This window comes from Salminus brasiliensis, chromosome 14, assembly GCF_030463535.1.
Source record: "Salminus brasiliensis chromosome 14, fSalBra1.hap2, whole genome shotgun sequence".
NCBI classification, from domain to species: domain Eukaryota; kingdom Metazoa; phylum Chordata; class Actinopteri; order Characiformes; family Bryconidae; genus Salminus; species Salminus brasiliensis.
This window is the reverse complement of record NC_132891.1, coordinates 36,718,550-36,744,873: the sequence shown is the minus strand read 5'-3', so window position 1 is coordinate 36,744,873 and position 26,324 is coordinate 36,718,550. Positions and strand designations below refer to the sequence as shown.

The 26,324-nt window shown below is 39.6% G+C and overlaps 3 protein-coding genes across 4 annotated transcripts in view; 1 reads left to right on the top strand and 2 right to left on the bottom strand.

Moving 5' to 3' along the window:
* The window catches only part of LOC140577232 (uncharacterized), a 222,032-nt gene that overhangs the window by 45,990 nt on the left and 149,718 nt on the right, over window positions 1-26,324 (bottom strand). The window lies entirely within an intron of this gene.
* The window catches only part of LOC140577237 (butyrophilin-like protein 8), a 161,721-nt gene that overhangs the window by 115,688 nt on the left and 19,709 nt on the right, over window positions 1-26,324 (top strand). The window lies entirely within an intron of this gene.
* Window positions 1-26,324, bottom strand: part of LOC140577233 (ribonuclease inhibitor-like) — a 75,046-nt gene that overhangs the window by 45,990 nt on the left and 2,732 nt on the right. For both annotated transcript variants that reach the window (XM_072697101.1, XM_072697102.1), the window contains exons 2-5: window positions 24,509-24,559; window positions 8,513-8,878; window positions 8,117-8,398; window positions 952-1,047 (exon numbers count right to left, since the gene is read on the bottom strand). In XM_072697101.1, the coding sequence (XP_072553202.1) occupies window positions 952-1,047; window positions 8,117-8,398; window positions 8,513-8,878; window positions 24,509-24,557 (793 nt within the window). In that variant the 5' untranslated portion in view covers window positions 24,558-24,559. The remainder of the gene's footprint in view (window positions 1-951; window positions 1,048-8,116; window positions 8,399-8,512; window positions 8,879-24,508; window positions 24,560-26,324) is intronic.

Below are 26,324 nucleotides of genomic sequence, written 5' to 3'. Positions count from 1 at the left end.
TAAATAGAGAGAGACAATGCACACAGTTTTTCATAAATTGAACTCTGTTTAACTTATGTTTGTGTTTTTATGTTTTGTGTTTTATTTATTTCTGTTATTTATGTCTTTTTATTCAGGTATGGTCTACAGATGTTTTATTTATGTTGAAGCAACTTAAATTGTAAGGTGTGCTTAGTTACATCATGTCTACATGGTGTGCAGCAAATGTTTCTTAGGCATACAGTTTGATAATTACAGTTAGATAATGCAGCATGTTTTTTTGTGTTACAAATAAACACAAATACTTACATTTTTATTTTGTTGTGGTTTTCATAATATCGCATCGTATTGTATATCGCCATTTCTTTTAAGCATATCGAGATATGAGTTTTTTTCTCATATCGCCTAGCCCTAGCAGAACGGTACAGATGTAGAACATCAGAAAGGAAATGTGTTTAGTGATCTAAAGTGAGGAATGCAGACTACATTAGTGGACAGCAGTACACTACAAACACACTGACCAATGAGAAGTTATTTCTGTGTGAGATATCTGGCACCTAAATACACTATGTGGACTAATGTGCTTCTTTTAAGACTGTGGTTTACCAAATATACCTTATAGATTTTACTGCATCACTGTAGGAGAATTTAAAATCTGACTGAATAAACTAAAGGAACCGATATTCAGGTGTGGAAATTAGCTGACTGACCTTTATTAACCCTTTAAATCAGAAAGGCTTATCACACACTACTGTGTATTACTCAGTAACTACAGGAACTTACAGGGGTTATTCCCTGGTAACAGAGGTTTGTAATAACACTTTCGGTTTTTCCTGGTGCACTAAGGATGATTTCAGCTATGTGTATTTTATGACAGTTAATGTGTTTAACCCTTTAGTAAAACTGAGAGCTCTGAGTCAGTGAGATATGAGGAATGTGGTCTAAGTATACACTGATGGAGAGATGACCTACCTTTATAGAGGTAAACAGCACCTACAGTCAGGAGGACCAGAAGTAAAATCACACCAACGACAATTCCAGCAGTCCTTCCAGGATTGGGTAAGTGATCTGAAACACAGTAAAACAGTCAGATACATTTCTGCCTCCAGTCCCAGTAAAGAAGTGAGAAGTGTTTTCTGTTTCAATAGTAATAATAATTATTAGCTTTTTAAGTTAAAAATTAAATAATGAATCGATTATTTCTATAATGAATCAGTTCCTCTGTGGTTCTAATTAATCATTTCAATTTGGAAATGAACAAGTGGCAGTTACTGTCAATATTATTAATATTATGTTAATGTGTCAATGACTATGAAATATTTCAAATTAAAAATAGACTATTTGTACTGTTGTATGAACCTCTTTCAAACAAATCACCCCATCTGCTAAATCATATTAGAAAAAAAAGACTTTCTGAAGAGGAGATTCACAGCATGACCTCAGAGTAAGAGTTTAGAAATAACAATCTTACATAACACTCCACATTCCTCACATCACAGGCCGACTGATCCCACAAGTCCTTTAGTTTCTATTCAAACTACTTAACTACTTTAATGATTAAACAAAGGTGAACAGCTTGTGAGGTCAGTGAGGTCATGTGATCTGATCTGACTTCACTGGACACAGAAACAGCCGTTCATCAGTCAGGCCCTAAAGCAGCTTCTAATATGACAGAACCAGCTTTTCACAGACATCCGTCAGCACAACACCAGCTTCATTAAACCACCTTCACCCTGCAGCGCGGCTTTCACACAGTGTTTGTGTGTGGACTAGAGATCTGAACTCTGAGGACAAAATAAAACTTTCCAAACAATGTCTGTGTCCGTGTGCACCAGTATCATCAGCAGCAGCTCTGAAAATCAATAAGTACAGTTTAGCCGTTTAGCTGCACAGTTCAGAGTCACAGGTCACACTGGTTTTGACTCCTTACAGCAGTTTAACAGCGGATTCAGCAGCTCCTGACTGTGCAAAAGTTTCTCCAGCTGCTCACTCAGGACAGACGCTTCTACACATCACACAGCAAACGCTACACAACACATTAACCAGTGAGGTTTAAGTGAAGCGTTTCCATATCTGAGACTGTTCAGAACCTTGCCTTACTGTCTCTCCTGTCCATATCGACCAAGCCAGACCAGGTCAGAACCATGATGAGATACAAGGACAAGAGCAAAAGAGAACCGTGAAAATACAAGCAGAGACCAAACCCAAAGCAACAAACCAAGCAGTCGACCAGAACAACACGGGTCAAACACTGTAAAGAGGACTAACATGGCAAAAAAACGTGGTACAGTGATCATACTCGTACCTTAAAACAAACAGTGCAGAAACTAGAGCGTAAACGGTGGACGACCAAAGTAGAGGTGTTCCACTCTGCGTGGAAGGACAGCCCTAGTCAATATAGAAAGACACTCATTAAAGCTCGCTCAGTGTATTTGGCCTCGCTGATCCAGAAAAACTAAAACAATCCCAGAGTTCTTTTTACTGAGATCTCTAAACTTACTAAAAGCCAGGCAGATACTCAACCCCAGATTCCAACATCTTTAACCAGTAACATTTTTATGGATTATTTGAATAATAAAATAGAAAATATTAGACAACAAAACCAACCCTGCTCATTAACTCAAACATGGCCGTCACCTGGTGGAGCTGCTTTAGAACAGAACTTGGAAGCCTTTTGCCTACTTCCACAGCCAACTAGAATAAAATTCCTGAGCAAATTGTACAACCTGTACACTCAACCCAATTCCCTCTAAAATACTAAAAGAAACACCCCCAATTATAATCACACCTCTTTTAACAATTGTAAATTCATCCCTTAGCTTAGGGCATGTACCCCAAACCCTTAAATTAGCAGTCATACAACCTTTAATCATAAAACCAGATCTTGATCCTAGTGTATCGTCTAATTACAGACCCGTCTCCAACCTCACATTTATATCCAAGATATTAGAAAAAGCTGTGGCCCAACAACTCTGCTTATACCTGAGTACACATGACCCAATCACAGCACAGAGACAGCCCTTCAGACCCAATCACAGCACAGAGACAGCCCTTCAGACCCAATCACAGCACAGAGACAGCCCTTCAGACCCAATCACAGCACAGAGACAGCCCTTCAGACCCAATCACAGCACAGAGACAGCCTTCAGACCCAATCACAGCTCAGAGACAGCCCTTCAGACCCAATCACAGCACAGAAACAGTCCTTCAGACCCAATCACAGCTCAGAGACAGCCCTTCAGACCCAATCACAGCACAGAGACAGCCCTTCAGACCCAATCACAGCACAGAAACAGTCCTTCAGACCCAATCACAGCACAGAAACAGCCCTTCAGACCCAATCACAGCACAGAGACAGTCCTTCAGACCCAATCACAGCACAGAGACAGCCCTTCAGACCCAATCACAGCACAGAGACAGCCCTTCAGACCCAATCACAGCACAGAGACAGCCCTTCAGACCCAATCACAGCACAGAGACAGCCCTTCAGACCCAATCACAACACAGAGACAGCCCTTCAGACCCAATCACAGCACAGAGACAGCCCTTCAGACCCAATCACAGCAGAGACAGCCCTTCAGACCCAATCACAGCACAGAGACAGCCCTTCAGACCCAATCACAGCTCAGAGACAGCCCTTCAGACCCAATCACAGCACAGACAGAGCCCTTCAGACCCAATCACAGCACAGAAACAGCCCTTCAGACCCAATCACAGCACAGACAGAGCCCTTCAGACCCAATCACAGCACAGAGACAGCCCTTCAGACCCAATCACAGCACAGAGACAGCCCTTCAGACCCAATCACAGCACATAGGCAGCCCTTCAGATCCAATCACAGCAGAGACAGCCCTTCAGACCCAATCACAGCAGAGAGACATTCATTCAGACCCAAACACAGCACAGAGACAGCCCTTCAGACCCAATCACAGCACAGAGACAGTCCTTCAGACCCAATCACAGCCCAGAGACAGCCCTTCAGACCCAATCATAGCACAGAGACAGCCCTTCAGACCCAATCACAGCACAGAGACAGCCCTTCAGACCCAATCACAGCAGAGACAGCCCTTCAGACCCAATCACAGCAGAGACAGCCCTTCAGACCCAATCACAGCACAGAGACAGCCCTTCAGACCCAATCACAGCACAGAGACAGTCCTTAAGACCCAATCACAGCACATAGACAGCCCTTCAGACCCAATCACAGCACAGAGACAGCCCTTCAGACCCAATCACAGCACAGAGACAGTCCTTCAGACCCAATCACAGCACAGAGACAGCCCTTCAGACCCAATCACAGCACAGAGACAGCCCTTCAGGCCCAATCACAGCACAGAGACAGCCCTTCAGACCCAATCACAGCACAGAGACAGCCCTTCAGACCCAATCACAGCACAGAGACAGCCCTTCAGGCCCAATCACAGCACAGAGACAGCCCTTCAGACCCAATCACAGCACAGAGACAGCCCTTCAGGCCCAATCACAGCACAGAGACACCCCCAGTGAAGATGACACACCATCTCCTTCCTGCCTCTGATCAAGGCTATGTATCTTTATTAGCTCTACTAGACCTCAGTGCAGCCTCTGATACAGTAGATCACACTATTCTACTAGAAAGATTAGAGAACATGGTTGGAATCACAGGAACAGTTCTATCGTGGTTCAGATCATATCTAACTGAACTCTATCAGATCATAAAGATAAAAGATTTATCTTCAAATTACACAGAAGTAAGACATAGAGCAAGGCTCTATTCTAGGACCGCTACTATTTCCATTATTTCCATTATTTCCACTTCCATTATAAGCAGACATGGCATTAATTTCCATTTCTATGCAGGTGACACACAGCTCTATATATCAGCCAAACCTGACAATAAATCTAGATTACAGAAAATGGAGGACTGTGTAAAGGATATAAAACTCTGGATGTCACAAACTTCCTTCTCCACAACAGGGACAAAACCGAGGTTCTCCTTTTAGGTCCAAAAGACACTAGAAATAAACTCTCAGACTTATTGTTAGACTTGGCTGATGCTTCCATCATTCCTGGTTTAGCAGCTAAAAATCTTGGCGTCACATTCGACTCAGATTTATCATTTGAGCAACATGTAGCTAATATTAGTAGAACAGCCTTAATGCAGCTTAGGAACATCTCCAAACTAAGAAACTCCTTATCACTACAAGACGCAGAAAAGCTAGTACATGCTTTTATCACCTCAAGGCTAGATTATTGTAACGCATTACTGTCAGGTTGTTCCAGCAGGAACCTCAATAAACTTCAGCTGGTTCAGAACACTGCAGCCAGGGTTCTTACTAAACCTAGAACATATGACCACATCAGTCAAGTTCTATCAGCACTGCACTGCTCCCAGTTAAATTCCGTATTAAATACAAAATTATTTTATTAACATATAAAGCCCTACATGGCCTCGCTCCTTAACCACCCATAATAGACCAGCGGCTCACCCTCCTACCACTGCTACCTGTCTAATGACCATGTTAAAACCTAAATGGACCCTTAACTATCTGCCACTATTAATATCACCACTATTAACTATCTGCTGTTTCTGGTTTGGTCATTTTTATCATTAATGTTTAAATAGTTCTGATCAGAGGAGGACGGGTCAGGTCCCCCTTGTGAGTATTGGTTCCTCCCAAGGTTTCTTCCACCAGCTCTGAGGGAGTTTTTCCTCTCCATTGGCTGCTTACTGGGGGGTCTTTTTTATTATGTAATTATGTAAAGCTGCTTTGTGACGACAACGGTTGTAAAAAACTATATTTACAGAGTTCTAATGTTTGTACTGATCAGCATGATCACAGTATGATACACAATAATAATAATAATAATAATAATAATAATAATAATAATGATAAACAACTTCATTAATAGAGCACTTTATACAGAGGGCTCATGGTCACAGCTGAAACTGCTGCATTCAAATCAAATCAGATTTTTTGTCACGTCATTGTAGTCAGAGTAGTCAGAGCTGCTCACAGGTCAACTGGTGAGAAATGCTTTGCTCCTTGTGTATGACTTTAGAAAGTTCCTTTATTAATATACTTTTCACAGGCGTTTGGTCTCACCACAGCAGAGACAGCATTGGTGCATGTTGTAAATGACCTATGACTTAGTACAGAGTCACTAAAATGGTCTTTTATAGTTCTACTGGACCTTAGAGCAGCATTCAGTACTGCTGACCATAAGATCCTAATCCGCAGACCCACAAACTGGGTAGGCCTTACAGACACAGTCCTAGAAGTCCTAGGTGTAAATCATATGTAACAGACAGGCAGTTTCATGTTGCCCTGATAAATCACATCTAAAATCTTTATTACCACAAGTTCCACAAGGCTCCAATTTGGGACAGCTGTTTTTATTGTATATTCTTTTTTATTGTATAAAGCATGCAGTTACCTTTCATAGCTATATATTTATGTTCTGTCTGAGAGTCCAGACTCTGATTAGGTTGATAGGCTGTGTGATATTTTTATATGAAGGTTCTGCCTTTTGATACAGAAACACTTGTCCATGCGTTTGTAACATCAGTTTCCTCACTCTGGAAAGTGTACACATTTGCTGCTTTTCAGAACTGGGTATTCAGGGTAATCAGTGTCTGATTTAAAGCTGAGCACAATGTTCCTTTAGTTGGTGACTCTGTAAGCAAACTGAACTTTGTATATGATGTTTTTATGGGTTTTTATAGTCACCTAAATGTTCAAGGATCAGCTCTACCTGTGCAGCTTACATTTTTCTTCACCACCAGTAATACTGTAGTAAAATATTTGGAGATGGTATGAAAAGTTGATACTGCCCAACCCTGATGTGATCTGTCTGTAGATGTGCATGTGTCCACCATGCTGTGTTGGGTGTTTATGCTCTTAAGCAGCCTGTGTGTGACTGAAACATTCACAGTGATTTTCTAATATTGCATATTTTGCATAAATTACATTTTAGATGAGTGTGCTGGCCTCAGTTGATTTTTTTATGGTCACACTTTTGTTTGTAGTGTTTCTTCAAGCATTTGCTTAGGATTAACAAAGTAAAACAAAGTAAATACTGTTTTCAGATTCAAGATTCAAGAGTTTGTTATGAGCACAGCAGAAACAAGCAGTTTCACTGTACATTGAAATTGCAAGATTTCCAGTCCAAGAACTCCAGCCCAAATTTCTCGAGTTCTCCTTCCTTGCCTCAGCTAGTGTGGTCCGCACTTCACAAAGTACATGTAAATAACCATACTTTTACTAACTTTTACTAAAGTATTTTTAACAAGAGTATTTGTGTTTTTATGTATCCAAGCCACCTTTGCTCCAAGCCAGGAAAGATTTGAAAGTAATGCAGGCATTTTTATAATGAGATCAGATTGGGGTCAGTGTGCATCTGTCTGTGTAAGTCAGAGGTTACAGACGGGAGATGTAGACAGGAGCGTGGATGTTCTATTTATTTAGAAGTCCATGCAAACGTGTGATTCTCTGTTTAGCTGAATAGTTTTTTTGCTAATAAGATTATCTGTATTGCATAAGCAAATGTAAACAGAATGGTAACTCGCACACATCCGCAGACTGCCTCTTTACTTCCGGACTCGAATTCCCAAAATTCTCCGGGAGATCACATAACTACTCATGTGACTGCGAGCTCCTATCCATGTTAGCGTTCACCGGAGTTCTAAGGACTTGCACCTGTGTATGATCATGTGATCATATCAGAATTTTTGTATTTAAGCCAGGGATTTAGACTAGGTTCCTTGTAAGGTATTGCATCCCCTTCCAGTGATCTACTGAGCGTTTATTGATATTCATGTATATTCTGTGTTTTTACCTTTTTTGTATTTTCTGTTGTTGCCTTTTGTCTTAGCCCTTTTGATCTTTGCCTGTGTTTTGACCCTGACTAGCACCTTACAGTAACCATGCAAAACCGTTATTCCACTGCTACCCTCATCATCAGTCAGAATCACTCCTGTGACTGTTATGAAACAACTAAACTACTAGATTGTATGAAAATAATAAACAGTCAAATAACTACGAAAATGAATGAACAAATCAAATGAATACACAAACATACAATCAAACATCTGTAAATAATACAACCATGTGCTTGAGCCAGCAGAGAGTGTGTGCAGCAGAGTGGAGTAACTCACCGTAGATGGCAGCAGCTGTGATGTGTCCCTCCTTCTTGTGGTCTCTCTGAGTCACTATGCAGAAGAACGTGTCGATGTCACTGCGCTTTACAGTCACACGACGTTTCACACTGTAGAGATCAGCTACTCGCTGTGTTTCTGTTTCTTCTGCAGTCAGATTAACTCTTCTACTGTTCATCCACTGAAGAGCAGGTTCAGGATACCAGCCTTCAGATTTACACAGTAAACTGACCGTCTCTGAGTCATAGCTGTCCACAGTGATCACTGGCTGAGATCCAATAACTGTGGAGGAATTCATTAAGATATGAGACAGTGTGAGATGAATTACTCTCATATAAATATTTATTAAAATAGCAACATTATTTTACAACACATCTGAACTGACATGATCTTTACCTTCAACTCTGAGATTAACTGAGAGTTTATCATTCCAGTATCTAGACTCAACAGTGCAGCTGTATTGTCCTTCATCAGTAAGGCGAATGTTGGAGAGACTCAGTGAGGTGTTTCCTCTCTGTAGCTCCTCTTTAAACACAGAGGTTCTCCCTCTGTACTGAGGAATCTGATCTGTGTTTAGATCGTTATGATTTACATACTGATGAACCACTGAATCTGTCAGGTCTGATCTGGACCAGGTAATGTTCATATCCTCAGCGTTCATGCTGGTCTGACCATCCAGCCCTCGGACAGAACACGGCAGAACCACCACAGAACCAGAAACACCGACAACAGGAGCATCTGGAACCACCACCTTAAACTTCTCTATAAACAAAAACAACACAACCTTTAATCCACAAACACACACACAGACACACACATACACACACACACCACACACACACCTCACAGATAATCTACACACACACCACACACACACCACAGATAATCTATACACACACACCACAGAAACTCTGTATACACACACACACACACACAAACCACAGATAGTCTACTCACACACACCCACATGATCTATTTACACATACACACACACACACATACACACATATAATCTACTTTCACACACACCACAGATTATGTATGGTCACACACACAGATAATTTACTCTCACACATAGATAATCTACACACACATCAAAGATAATCCACACACACAACATCTATTTTACTCACACACACCACAGATAATCTATTTAAACACACACAACAGATAATCTACTCATATACACCACAGATAATTTACTCACACACACCACAGATAATCTAATCAGACACACCACAGATAATCTACACACACACCACAGATAATCTATTTAAACACACACCACAGAAAATTTACTCACACACACCACAGATAATCTATTTAAACACACACCACAGAAAATTTACTCACACACACCACAGATAATCTATTTAAACACACTCCACAGATAATCTACTCTCACACACAGATAATCTACTCACACACCACAGATAATCTACTTACACACACCACAGATAATCTATTTAAACACACTCCACAGATAATCTACTCTCACACACAGATAATCTACTCACATACCACAGATAATCTATTTAAACACACTCCACAGATAATCTACTCTTACACACCACAGATAATCTACTCACACACCACAGATAATCTACTTACACACACCACAGATAATCTATTTAAACACACTCCACAGATAATCTACTCACACACACAGATAATCTACTCTCACACACACCACAGATAATCTACTCTCACACACACAGATAATCTATTTAAACACACACCACAGATAATCTACTCGCACACCACAGATAATCTACTCACACACACACAGATAATCTACTCTCACACACCACAGATAATCTATTTAAACACACACACAGATAATCTATTTAAACACACACACAGATAATCTACTCACACACACCACAGATAATCTATTTAAACACACACCACAGATAATCTACTCGCACACCACAGATAATCTACTCACACACACCACAGATAATCTATTTAAACACACACCACAGATAATCTACTCTCACACACCAAAGATAATCTACTCACACACACCACAGATAATCTATTTAAACACACACCACAGATAATCTACTCTCACACACCAAAGATAATCTACTCACACACACCACAGATAATCTATTTAAACACACACCACAGATAATCTACTCTCACACACCACAGATAATCTACTCACACACACCACAGATAATCTACACACACACACCTGAGAGAAAATATGGTCTTTTCTAACATTACTTTCATGTGGTTTCAACTTGTTATCAAATGGTTATCTTAATCCTTTGTTCTCACCTTTTGTTACCCTTCGCCTGCCGGCCTAAAGTGGTCACTCTAATAACCCCCAAAAGGTGACAACAATCAAGTGAGCATACCGATGACCTTTGATGTGTGATAACCCTCAACCCCCCCCTCAACTTCACCCACCTCCTACCCCTCTTTAAAGTGACCCCCTATTGTTGATACTCCAAGTGACCTATCCTTCATCCCCCTCCTACCCCTCCTTAAGCTCCTCTTCATCAACCTTTCTCCTCCCACAATTTCCAATGTATATAAGGCCCTCTCAAAAAACCCCTAATCAGACTGGGTTGACCGTGACCGATCGAGTTGTACATCTCTGTGTGTACCAATAAACTCATCAACACTGAAGATCCAGTCTCCTGACTCCTGAATCTGTCTCCTGGACGCCGGATTTCTAACAATTTGGTGCCGTGACCCGGATGGCCTACTGAAACCTTCTTGGTGAGTAAACGCCATTTCGAATCGAAGAGAAATTCTGGTTTCCTAAGACAGAGGAGTCAGTAATTGTTAGCCTCTCTGAAAGAAGAGAAGTTTTGTTGTTTGTCACTGATAAAAACCTAGTGTTTTGTGGCTGTTATCCTCTCTGTTTTTAAGGAAAGTTTGGTTGTTTGTCACTGATAAAAACCTAGTGTTTTGTGGCTGTTATCCTCTCTGTTTTTAAGGAAAGTTTGGTTGTTTGTCACTGATAAAAACCTAGTGTTTTGTGGCTGTTATCCTCTCTAAAGGAGAGAAGTTTGTTTTGTTACTGTTAAACGTAACGTTTGTAACCAGAATCCTCTCTGAACAGAGAGAGGTTTGTTTGTTACTGATGAGTTGTGTTTTTGTTCTTCTGTAGTTTAGTTAATAAGAAGAAAACTTGGTTTTGTTCTCCTGTTTTCTCACCATGTCCAGAAAAGGCCAACATACTCAGAATCTTGGTAAAGACTCATGGAAGCCTCTTAACTATAAAAGCAGCACCTTAGTTAAGGGAGGGACTGAAATGCCTCAGTGGGCTGATTCTGATTTTGAAAAGGTAATCAATGGCATAGTGAAGAAACATATTAATGAGCAAAAGATAACTCAGTACTTTTCCTCCAAAGGTTTCTCTGCTGATAGAGAATGGACTTTTGCTGAGTGTAAGGTAGCTTTAGGTTATGGCCTTAAGCATGACTCAGTGAAGAAGTGTCTTTTTGTAATTAAGCAATATTGGAAATGCAAGTTAAAGTCTATGGAAGATGAGTTAAGGGAAGCTCAGGGAAAGATCTTAGAACTAATTAGTGAATGCAGACGGCATAAAACAGCTACCATAAATGCCAAAAGAACATGTAAGACACTTCAGCAAAACCTGTCAGAAGTTGAACAGCAGCATGCTAGTTGTAAAACTAGATCAAAGTGCCAGTGTCCTTCTGTTGCCCCTCCAGCAGGTCAGTCATGTTACACAGAGGATGGAGATTCTCAAGTAACAGTAAGGCTGTATCCTGAATTATCTGTAAACGACAAAGGCAATGAGACTGTTCATTCTGATGGATCAGAATCTTCCTCTTCTGACGAGGGTTCTGAACATGCTAGTGCAAGGCGAGTTCAGATGAGACCTGTAACCATTGTATCTTCTGAGGTACTTAATCATGCAAAATGCAGAGGTACTGAAACCAGAGTAGAAATTGGTCATGTTCCTTTAGATGCAGATACTTCGGAAAAGTTGTCCAAGGAGTTTAAGCATCCAAGGAAAATGGGGCTTGATTTCATTGACCTCATGCATAAGAAAAGAAATCTCTACTCTCTGCACCCCAATGATGCTGTAGCTATAGCAAGCCAGGTACTTAACGTTGCAGACAGTGGACAGCTTGCTAAAAAGGTGGTAAATGCTATGGGTAACAATGGCCAGAACCTTGAAGGGGGATGGAAAGCTTTCAATGATTGGATTAGCTGTCAATGCCATAAAACAACTGACTGGACACAGATAACCAAATGTAGACAAAGAAAGGGAGAGTCTGCAGCAGACTTCTGTGAGAGGTTTGAAAGAGTCTTTTTGTCTCACTCAGGTATTCATCAATACAATGGTGATAACATTGACAGTACAACTGATGGTCCCCATTTTGGACAGCTGGTTGAGTCACTACGGACAGATCTAAAACGAGCTCTGGTGACTGCTGTTCCAAATTGGCGGCAAACTAAGTGGAGTGACCTTAAGAATAAACTTGACCGATTGGACATTGATCTAGAACCATGCCATGTTCCAGCATCAATCCATGTCCTCAAAGAGACTAGCTCTAACTCAGATGCAAGCAAGAGGTTCTCTAATCAGAAGAAACAATGTCATTACTGTCATCAAATTGGTCACTTTTCTAGAGTATGTCGCAAAAAGCGGGCAGATAGCCACAATATGGGTGCAAGGTTGAGAGACAACCTAGTGGGAAATTCTTCTGGGGGGTTTTCACAGGGAAGCCCAGCAGGGATTTCACAAGAGCAATTGTCTTTGACGTTAAGGACCTTGCAGGGAGTCACAGAGCAGTTGTTTCTGATATTCAATGGAATACAGAGAGTCATAGGGACATCAACAGTTCCTCCTGCTGTGGTTTAAACTAAACTGTCCACAGAATTGAACTCACCATACTTACTGTAGCATGTTAATGACACCCAAGTAGTGTGAATGAGAAAATGCATATCAAATGCATAAATGCACTTTTTTTTATTCTTTTTTACTGTTTTTTTATGTAAGCAAGGGACATAAGGTCAGTCCTGATGCAGTTCAGTTGTGTCGTGCTGGTGTACATATTCTGGACAATTTGTTACCCAGGGTTCTAGAGGAATTGTGCCTTGTAGAGAAGCTGCAGTTATCGCGATGTCACTGCCAAACACAGTGCACTAATTGCCAAGCTTTCTTAGGCCTTGTAAGTAATGCTACATTTTTAAAAACCACTATACGATCTGCTTAAAGATAACCCTGGGCAACATGGCCCTATTGTAGATTTAGAGTGAACACTAGAGTGAACCACTGATCTGTGGAATAATAGATATGGCTAAATAATGGTGTGAAAATTTCTCCAGATGATGTGACACTAGCATCACACTACCTGGTTACACTAGTGTTGCAGAAATGTTTTCACAACTAACAAGATTAGTTGGCCAAAACTGTGCTACTTGCTGAAAGGTCAATGGATCTTGGTGAGGAAACAGTGACAAACAGTCCTTAGAACTTAGATGGGGTGGCCCATTTCAGGTTATGCTAATCACTGATTCAGCAGTGAAATGTAAAGGAAACAGTTATTCATGTTTCTTACTGTAAGGTTGTATCTGCTCATCAGAACGAAATAATAGGGTCAGTAAAGAGAAGAGGTGGGTAATGCACAGAGCCTCAGGGAAGAACTATGGTTTTTATGCCATAGGGGCCAACCCTTTGGTGAAGACTTTCAACACACTATGCATTACCATAGCAGCCTCCTCTGAGGGACAGATAGTGGGGATGAGCAGGTAAACTAATGGTGAAAAATTCCCAACAACAATGAACAGTTTACTGCGCAATGTTACTTCTGTGTTACAGATCAGTTGGAGTCAGACAGTGCTCCTGTTAATTGAGAATGGCAAGAATAGTTTTTGACACATTGCACCCAAGCTTCAGACTCGAAGAACCAACTGACCACTGGACTACTTGGATGATCTACCATCGACTGATGTTCACAAACATAACTTGGACACACACTGTGACTGCTCACAGACACAGAAGAAAACTCTCTATGGTATTTTTCAGGAAGTTGCAGCCATGGACAACTTCAATGTGACATTCTTTAGCATAATAATATAGAAATAGGCACTGCCCTGTTTTTGTATAGTTATTGCCTTTTATTTTGTTTGTTTTTGTTTTCGACTTCTTATTGTACATATGTATTGTACTTAGTAGTCTTAATATTGTTTTGTGATTCTCCATGAGGGAGAATCAAAGGGGGAATTGAGAGAAAATATGGTCTTTTCTAACATTACTTTCATGTGGTTTCAACTTGTTATCAAATGGTTATCTTAATCCTTTGTTCTCACCTTTTGTTACCCTTCGCCTGCCGGCCTAAAGTGGTCACTCTAATAACCCCCAAAAGGTGACAACAATCAAGTGAGCATACCGATGACCTTTGATGTGTGATAACCCTCAACCCCCCCCTCAACTTCACCCACCTCCTACCCCTCTTTAAAGTGACCCCCTATTGTTGATACTCCAAGTGACCTATCCTTCATCCCCCTCCTACCCCTCCTTAAGCTCCTCTTCATCAACCTTTCTCCTCCCACAATTTCCAATGTATATAAGGCCCTCTCAAAAAACCCCTAATCAGACTGGGTTGACCGTGACCAATCGAGTTGTACATCTCTGTGTGTACCAATAAACTCATCAACACTGAAGATCCAGTCTCCTGACTCCTGAATCTGTCTCCTGGACGCCGGATTTCTAACACACCACAGACAATCTACTCACACACCACATATAATCTACTCACACACACCACAGATAATCTACTCACACACACACCACAGATAATCTACTCTCACACACCACAGACAATCTACTCACACACCACAGATAATCTACTCACACACACCACAGATAATCTACTTTCACACACCTCAGATAATCTACACACACACACCACAGATATTCTATTTAAACACACACCACAGATAATCTACTAACACACACTACAGATAATTTACTCACACACACAATCTACTTAAACACACACAACAGAAAATCTACTCACACCACAGATAATCTACACACACACCACAGATAATCTATTTAAACACACACCACAGATAATCTATTTAAACACACACCACAGATAATCTACTCACACACACCACAGATAATCTATTTAAACACACACCACAGATAATCTACTAACACACACAACAGAAAATCTACTCACACACCACAGATAATCTACTTAAACACACACAACAGATAATCTATTTAAACACACACCACAGATAATCTACTAACACACACAACAGAAAATCTACTCACACACCACAGATAATCTATTTAAACACACACAACAGATAATCTATTTAAACACACACTCCAGATAATCTACTCACACACACCACAGATAATCTACTCACACACACTCCAGATAATCTACTCACACACACCACAGATAATCTACTCTCACACACCACAGATAATCTACTCTCACACACCACATATAATTTACTCACACACACCACAGATAATCTACTCTCACACACAACAGATAATCTATTTAAACACACACCATAGATAATCTACTCATACACACCACAGATAATCTACTCTCACACACAACAGATAATCTACTCACACACACCACAGATAATCTACACACACACACCACAGATAATCTACTCACACACACCACAGATAATTTACTCACACACACCACAGATAACCTACTTGCACACACCACAGAAAATCTACTCTCACACACCACAGATAATCTACTCACACACACAGAGATAATCTACACACACACCACAGATAACCTACTTACACACACCACAGATAATTTACTCACACACACCACAGATAATCTACTCTCACACACACCACATATAATCTACTTAAACACACACCACAGATAATCTACTCACACACACCACAGACAATCTACTCTCACACACACCACAGATAACCTACTCACACACACCATAGCTAACCTACTCTCACACATAACAGATAATCTACTCACACACACACCACAGATAATCTACTCACACACACCACAGAAAATCTACTCTCACACACACCACAGATAATCTACTCACACACACCACAGATAATCTACTCACACACACCATAGATAATCTATTTAAACACACACCATAGATAATCTACTCACACACACCACAGGAAATTTACTCACACACCACAGTTAATCTACACATACACACCAAAGTTAATCTACTCACACACACCACAGATAATCTACTCACACACACCACAGATAATCTACTCACACACACCACAGATAATCTACTCACACACACCACAGATAATCTATTTAAACACACACCATAGATAATCTACTCACACACACCAGATATTTTACTCACATACACACTACAGTTAATCTACTCACATACACCACAGATAATCTACTCACACACACTACAGATAATCTACTCACACACACACCACAGATAATCTACTCACACACACCACAGATCATCTACTCTCACACACACCACAGATAATCTACTCACACACACCACAGATAATCTACTCACACACACCACAGATAATCTACTCTCACACACCACAGATAATCTACTCTCACACACACCACAGATAACCTACTCACACACACCATAGCTAACCTACTCTCACACATAACAGATAATCTACTCACACACACACCACAGATAATCTACTCACACACACCACAGACAATCTACTCTCACACACACCACAGATAACCTACTCACACACACCATAGCTAACCTACTCTCACACATAACAGATAATCTACTCACACACACACCACAGATAATCTACTCACACACACCACAGATAATCTACTCACACACACCATAGATAATCTATTTAAACACACACCATAGATAATCTACTCACACACACCACAGAAAATTTACTCACACACACCACAGTTAATCTACTCACACACACCACAGATAATCTACTCACACACACCACAGATAATCTATTTAAACACACACCACAGATAATCTACTAACACACACAACAGAAAATCTACTCACACACCACAGATAATCTACTTAAACACACACAACAGATAATCTATTTAAACACACACCACAGATAATCTACTAACACACACAACAGAAAATCTACTCACACACCACAGATAATCTATTTAAACACACACAACAGATAATCTATTTAAACACACACTCCAGATAATCTACTCACACACACCACAGATAATCTACTCACACACACCACAGATAATCTACTCACACACACCACAGATAATCTATTTAAACACACACCACAGATAATCTACTCACACACACCACAGATAATCTACTCACACACACCACAGATAATCTATTTAAACACACACCATAGATAATCTACTCACACACACCACAGATATTTTACTCACATACACACTACAGTTAATCTACTCACATACACCACAGATAATCTACTCACACACACTACAGTTAATCTACTCACACACACCTCAGATAATCTACTCTCACACACCACAGATAATCTACTCACACACACCATAGCTAACCTACTCTCACACATAACAGATAATCTACTCACACACACACCACAGATAATCTACTCACACACACCACAGATAATCTACTCACACACACCACAGATAATCTACTTAAACACACACCACAGATAATCTACTCACACACACCACAGATATTTTACTCACATACACACTACAGTTAATCTACTCTCACACACACCACAGGTAATCAACTCACACACACCATAGCTAACCTACTCTCACACATAACAGATAATCTACTCACACACACAACAGATAATCTACTCACACACACACCACAGATAATCTACTCACACACACCAGAGATAATCTATTTAAACACACACCATAGATAATCTACTCACACACACCACAGATATTTTACTCACATACACACTACAGTTAATCTACTCACACACACCACAGATAATCTACTCACACACACTACAGTTAATCTACACACACACACCACAGTTAATCTACTCACACACACCACAGATAATCTACTCACACACACCACAGATAATCTATTTAAACACACACCACAGATAATCTACTCACACACACTACAGTTAATCTACTCACACACACCACAGATAATCTACTCACACACACCACAGATAATCTACTTAAACACACACCACAGATAATCTACTCACACACACCACAGATAATCTACTCACACACACCATAGATAATCTATTTAAACACACACCATAGATAATCTACTCACACACACCACAGAAAATTTACTCACACACACCACAGTTAATCTACACACACACACCACAGTTAATCTACTCACACACACCACAGATAATCTACTCACACACACCACAGATAATCTATTTAAACACACACCATAGATAATCTACTCACACACACCACAGATATTTTACTCACATACACACTACAGTTAATCTACTCACATACACCACAGATAATCTACTCACACACACTACAGTTAATCTACTCACACACACCTCAGATAATCTACTCTCACACACCATAGCTAACCTACTCTCACACATAACAGATAATCTACTCACACACACCACAGATAATCTACTCACACACACCATAGATAATCTACTTAAACACACACCACAGATAATCTACTCACACACACCACAGATATTTTACTCACATACACACTACAGTTAATCTACTCTCACACACACCACAGACAATCTACTCACACACACCATAGCTAACCTACTCTCACACATAAGAGATAATCTACTCACACACACAACAGATAATCTACTCACACACACACCACAGATAATCTACTCACACACACCACAGATAATCTATTTAAACACACACCATAGATAATCTACTCACACACACCACAGATATTTTACTCACATACACACTACAGTTAATCTACTCACACACACCACAGATAATCTACTCACACACACCACAGATAATCTACTTAAACACACACCACAGATAATCTACTCACACACACTACAGTTAATCTACTCACATACACCACAGATAATCTACTCTCACACACCATAGATAATCTACTCACACACACCACAGATATTTTACTCACATACACCACAGATAATCTACTCACACACACCATAGATAATCTACTCACACACACCACAGATAATCTACTCACATACACCATAGATAATCTCCTCACACACACCACAGATAATCTACTCACACACACCACAGAAAATCTACTCACACACACCACAGATAATCTATTTAAACACACACCATAGATAATCTACTCACACACACCACAGATATTTTACTTACATACACACTACAGATAATCTACTCACACACACCATAGCTAACCTACTCTTACACATAACAGATAATCTACTCACACACACAACAGATAATCTACTCACACACACCACAGATAATCTACTCACACACACCATAGATAATCTATTTAAACACACACCATAGATAATCTACTCACACACACCACAGAAAATTTACTCACACACACCACAGTTAATCTACACACACACACCACAGATAATCTATTTAAACACACACAACAGATAATCTATTTAAACACACACCATAGATAATCTACTCACACACACCACAGATATTTTACTCACATACACACTACAGTTAATCTACTCACATACACCACATATAATCTACTCACACACTACAGTTAATCTACTCTCACACACCACAGATAATCTACTCACACACACCACAGATAATCTACTCACACACACCACAGATAATCTACTCACACACACCACAGATAATCTACTTAAACACACACCATAGATAATCTACTCACACACACTACAGTTAATCTACTCACACACACCACAGATAATCTACTTAAACACACACCACAGATAATCTACTCACACACACCATAGATAATCTACTCACACACACCATAGATAATCTACTCACATACACCACAGATAATCTACTCACACACACCAGAGATAATCTATTTAAACACACACCATAGATAATCTACTCACACACACCATAGATAATCTACACACACACACCATAGATAATCTACTCACATACACCACAGATAATTTACTCACACACACAGAGATAATCTATTTAAACACACACCACAGATAATCTACTCACACACACCACAGATAATCTACTTAAACACACACCATAGATAATCTACTCACACACACTACAGTTAATCTACTCACACACACTACAGTTAATCTACTCACACACACCATAGATAATCTACTCACACACACCATAGATAATCTACTCACACACACCATAGATAATCTACTCACATACACCACAGATAATCTACTCACACACACCAGAGATAATCTATTTAAACACACACCATAGATAATCTACTCACACACACCACAGATATTTTACTCACATACACACTACAGTTAATCTACTCACATACACCACAGATAATCTACTCACACACACTACAGTTAATCTACTCACACACACCACAGATAATCTACTCACACACACCACAGATAATCTACTTAAACACACACCATAGATAATCTACTCACACACACCATAGATAATCTACTCACACACACCAGAGATAATCTATTTAAACACACACCATAGATAATCTCCTCACACACACCACAGATAATCTACTCACACACACCACAGAAAATCTACTCACACACACCACAGATAATCTATTTAAACACACACCATAGATAATCTACTCACACACACCACAGATATTTTACTTACATACACACTACAGATAATCTACTCACACACACCATAGCTAACCTACTCTTACACATAACAGATAATCTACTCACACACACAACAGATAATCTACTCACACACAACAGATAATCTACTCACACACACCACAGATAATCTACTCACACACACCATAGATAATCTATTTAAACACACACCATAGATAATCTACTCACACACACCACAGAAAATTTACTCACACACACCACAGTTAATCTACACACACACACCACAGATAATCTATTTAAACACACACAACAGATAATCTATTTAAACACACACCATAGATAATCTACTCACACACACCACAGATATTTTACTCACATACACACTACAGTTAATCTACTCACATACACCACATATAATCTACTCACACACTACAGTTAATCTACTCTCACACACCACAGATAATCTACTCACACACACCACAGATAATCTACTCACACACACCACAGATAATCTACTCACACACACCACAGATAATCTACTTAAACACACACCATAGATAATCTACTCACACACACTACAGTTAATCTACTCACACACACCACAGATAATCTACTTAAACACACACCACAGATAATCTACTCACACACACCATAGATAATCTACTCACACACACCATAGATAATCTACTCACATACACCACAGAAAATCTACTTAAACACACACCACAGATAATCTACTCACACACACCATAGATAATCTACTCACACACACCACAGATAATCTACTCACACACACCAGAGATAATCTATTTAAACACACACCATAGATAATCTACTCACACACACCATAGATAATCTACTCACACACACCATAGATAATCTACTCACATACACCACAGATAATCTACTCACACACACCAGAGATAATCTATTTAAACACACACCACAGATAATCTACTCACACACACCACAGATATTTTACTCACATACACACTACAGTTAATCTACTCACATACACCACAGATAATCTACTCACACACACTACAGTTAATCTACTCACACACACCACAGATAATCTACTCACACACACCACAGATAATCTACTTAAACACACACCATAGATAATCTACTCACACACACCATAGATAATCTACTCACACACACCATAGATAATCTACTCACACACACCAGAGATAATCTATTTAAACACACACCACAGATATTTTACTCACATACACCACATATAATCTACTCACACACACCACAGATAATCTACTCACACACACCATAGATAATCTACTCACATACACCACAGATAATCTACTCACACACACCAGAGATAATCTATTTAAACACACACCACAGTTAATCTACTCACATACACCACATATAATCTACTCACACACACCAGAGATAATCTATTTAAACACACACCACAGATATTTTACTCACATACACCACATATAATCTACTCACACACACCACAGATAATCTACTCACACACACCATAGATAATCTACTCACATACACCACAGATAATCTACTCACACACACCACAGATAATCTACTTAAACACACACCATAGATAATCTACTCACACACACCACAGATAATTTACTCACACACCACAGTTAATCTACACACACACACCACAGATAATTTACTCACACACCACAGTTAATCTACACACACACACCACAGATAATCTACTCACACACACCACAGATAATCTAGTCACACACACACAGATAATCTACTCTCACACACACAGATAATCTACTCACACACCACAGTTAATCTACACACACACACCACAGATAATCTACTCACACACACCACAGATAATCTAGTCACACACACACAGATAATCTACTCTCACACACACAGATAATCTACTCACACACACCACAGATAACCTACTCACACACACCACAGTTAATCTACTCACACACACACAGATAATCTACTCTCACACACACAGATAATCTACTCACACACACCACAGATAACCTACTCACACACACCACAGTTAATCTACTCTCACACACACCACAGATAATCTACTCACACACACCACAGATAATCTATTTAAACACACACCATAGATAATCTACTCACACACACCACAGATAATCTACTCTCACACACCGCAGATAATCTACTCTCACACACACAGATAACCTACTCACACACACCACAGATAATTTACTCACACACCACAGATAATCTACTCACACACACCACAGATAATCTACTCACACACACCACAGTTAATCTACTCTCACACACACCACAGATAATCTACTCACACACACCACAGTTAATCTACTCTCACACACACCACAGATAATCTACTCACACACACCACAGATAATCTATTTAAACACACACCATAGATAATCTACTCACACACACCACAGATAATCTACCGCACACACCGCAGATAATCTACTCTCACACACACAGATAACCTACTCACACACACCACAGATAATTTACTCACACACCACAGATAATCTACTCACACACACCACAGATAATCTACTCACACACCACAGATAATCTACTCATATACACCACAGATAATCTATTTAAACACACACCACAGATAATCTACTCACACACACTACAGATAATCTATTTAAACACACTCCACAGATAATCTACTCATATACACCACAGATAATCTATTTAAACACACACCACAGATAATCTATTTAAACACACACCACAGATAATCTACTCACACACACCACAGATAATCTATTTAAACACACACCACAGATAATTTACTCACACACACAACAGATAATCTACTCTCACACACACAGATAATCTACTTAAACACACACCACAGATAATCTACTCACACACACACCATAGATAACCTACTCACACACTCCACAGATAATCTACTCACACACACACTCCAGATAATCTACTCACACACACACTCCAGATAATCTACTCACACACACAACAGATAATCTATTTAAACACACACCACAGATAATCTACTCACACACACCACAGATAATCTACTCTCACACACAACAAAAAAAATACACTTACACACACCACATATAATCTACACACACACACACACACACACACACACACACAGATAATACTCACACACACCACATATAATCTACACACACACACACACACACACACACACACACAGATAATATACTCTCACACACACCAAAGAAAATACACTTAAATACACCACAGATAATCTACACATACATATACTGATAAACTTAGACTGAACACTTGTTTAGAATGACAAATAACAACATTCACTTCTACTGTACTAAAAAAAAGAACCATATTTTTGCAAAATAATAGTTAATAATAGTAAAAGTGCTCATGAAAACTTTCAGCAATAAATCTCTTCTTATATAATTGTCTTGCAACTCAGATATAATTACAAATTATAACAACTTAAACAGTAAATGTAACTGAACCTGCAACCATCCTCTGACACTCTTGTGATGATCTCTGTTACCTGTTTCAGACACACTCTTCTCTTCATTATCTGGAGCTGCTGGAGTTTATCACTAACTGGCAGAACACACAGTCAGGGAGAAACTCTGACTACACCAGATTCAGAGTGAGTGTGACTGAGGGCCGTTTCTCTGAGGGTGTTTGAGGAGGTGTGCAGTTTAATGGAGTTTACTTACCTGAAAGAGCAGCGGGGAGGAGCAGCACCATCACCCAAACACACTGCATTTCTGAAAGAGACCAACACACTGATATCAGCTCACTCAGCACAGATATATTTTACCAGATATATCTTTATCATAACTCGTCTGGGTGTTATTATTTTAACTTTAAATTAAAGTAACTAAATCATTTTAGCTCAAAATTATTCTAAACCTGTTCAGAATATGACATATTTAATCATTAAAAAGCTGCTCTTGTTTAGCCTAAGTTCTCTCACTTAATCCATCAGTTTAACTGTTAACTTGATAGTGTGGACCATGCACTGATACAGAACGTAAGGGCCGTAAAGGAGAACCAAATATTTTCGACTTTTTTGTGAACATTAAAGCTTCTGTGAGATTCTAATTCGATTAATTTAACTTTAATTATGATTAATCATAGAAAATTGCTGTGATCAACACTCTTAAATTTGTAACTGATTGTCACCCTCCCTGCTTCCTGGGCACCACAGCAATGACTGCCCACCACTCCAGGCACGTGTGCTCCCTGTCACTGTGAGCTTTTTTTTTCACTAGTGTGTGTTCACTGCACAGATGGGTTAAAGGCAGAGGCCAAATTCCATTGGTGTCTTGTCTCAACTGTTTGCTCAAGTTTTTCTATAGCCAGCCCTACATTTTATGTTACAAATATGGAAGAAAGCATTGTCTGCATTAAGTTTTGTACCCCTGGCACCACTTTCAGCTGTCCAGTGCCCTGACAAGTGTGTAATGTTTGAACCAAAATTTGCCACTTTTTTGATTTGACATGAATTAGCACTAGCATTAGTTACCAATGTATTTTGGTCAGTACTACACACAAGACACTGTTGACAGACAGAGTTTTGTATAAAACTAAATATGCGTTTTCGGTGAAGTATTGAGTAAAGTTCAAATAGAAAACACAAATCAGAAACATGATAAAACATTTCTCAAAAATCACCAAAATGCACTCCTCAGACCTCTCTGAGAATGGTCTGGGCATGGTCTTAATATTCTAGTGAAGGTCTGTGACTGGCACTGTCAGTGAACTATCACAGTGACAGATGCCATGATAGAGATAAGATGCCTTTTTAGATTTCTATTTTGTATATGGGTTATGATTTCACAAATCTTTGGGGGTTCTGATCTCTGTGACTGAGTCATCAGCCCATTCATAAATACACAACATCATGGAGCTGTTCAGATCTAGCTCTGCCCTCTCCAAGAGGAGTAGCCAAGCTAAGCCCCAGCCTAAGTCCTTATAGACAATTCTGTAAATTTATAGCTATCTTTGCAACGCTGCCAGCCAAAAGACCAGGCTCCAATCTCTGTGAATGGGGAGAGACCGAACTACTGGAAATTGAAGGTCAGATTACAGTTTCAAAAACAGATTATAAATAACTGGTAAAAGAAAACCTCATGAATAGTCCATGATGTTTAACTCAGTAATGCAGAAATCACCTGATTGTTCAGCGCAGTAGCCAGACCACCACATCGAGGGGGGCTTTACCCACTAAACTGACACCACGTTTAGTGTTACAAAAACTTCTATTTATATTTAAACCACCTCAAAATGTATCTAGCAGACTACGCAGAGCCTGCACACTGCTGGGGTTTTAGCCAGGCTTCTCCACATGGTGTAGCAGAGAGCTCAATCCATGCAACTTGCCCTGTAAGTAGGGATACCAACCATCCCTTAAAATACAGAATCACCCTGTAGTTGAAAACATGTTCCATATTGAACTGAAATTGAAATGTGTTTTGTTTTGTATTTTTGAGGTTGTTAAGACAGTGTGGTTTGTATGCTGCTCTCTTT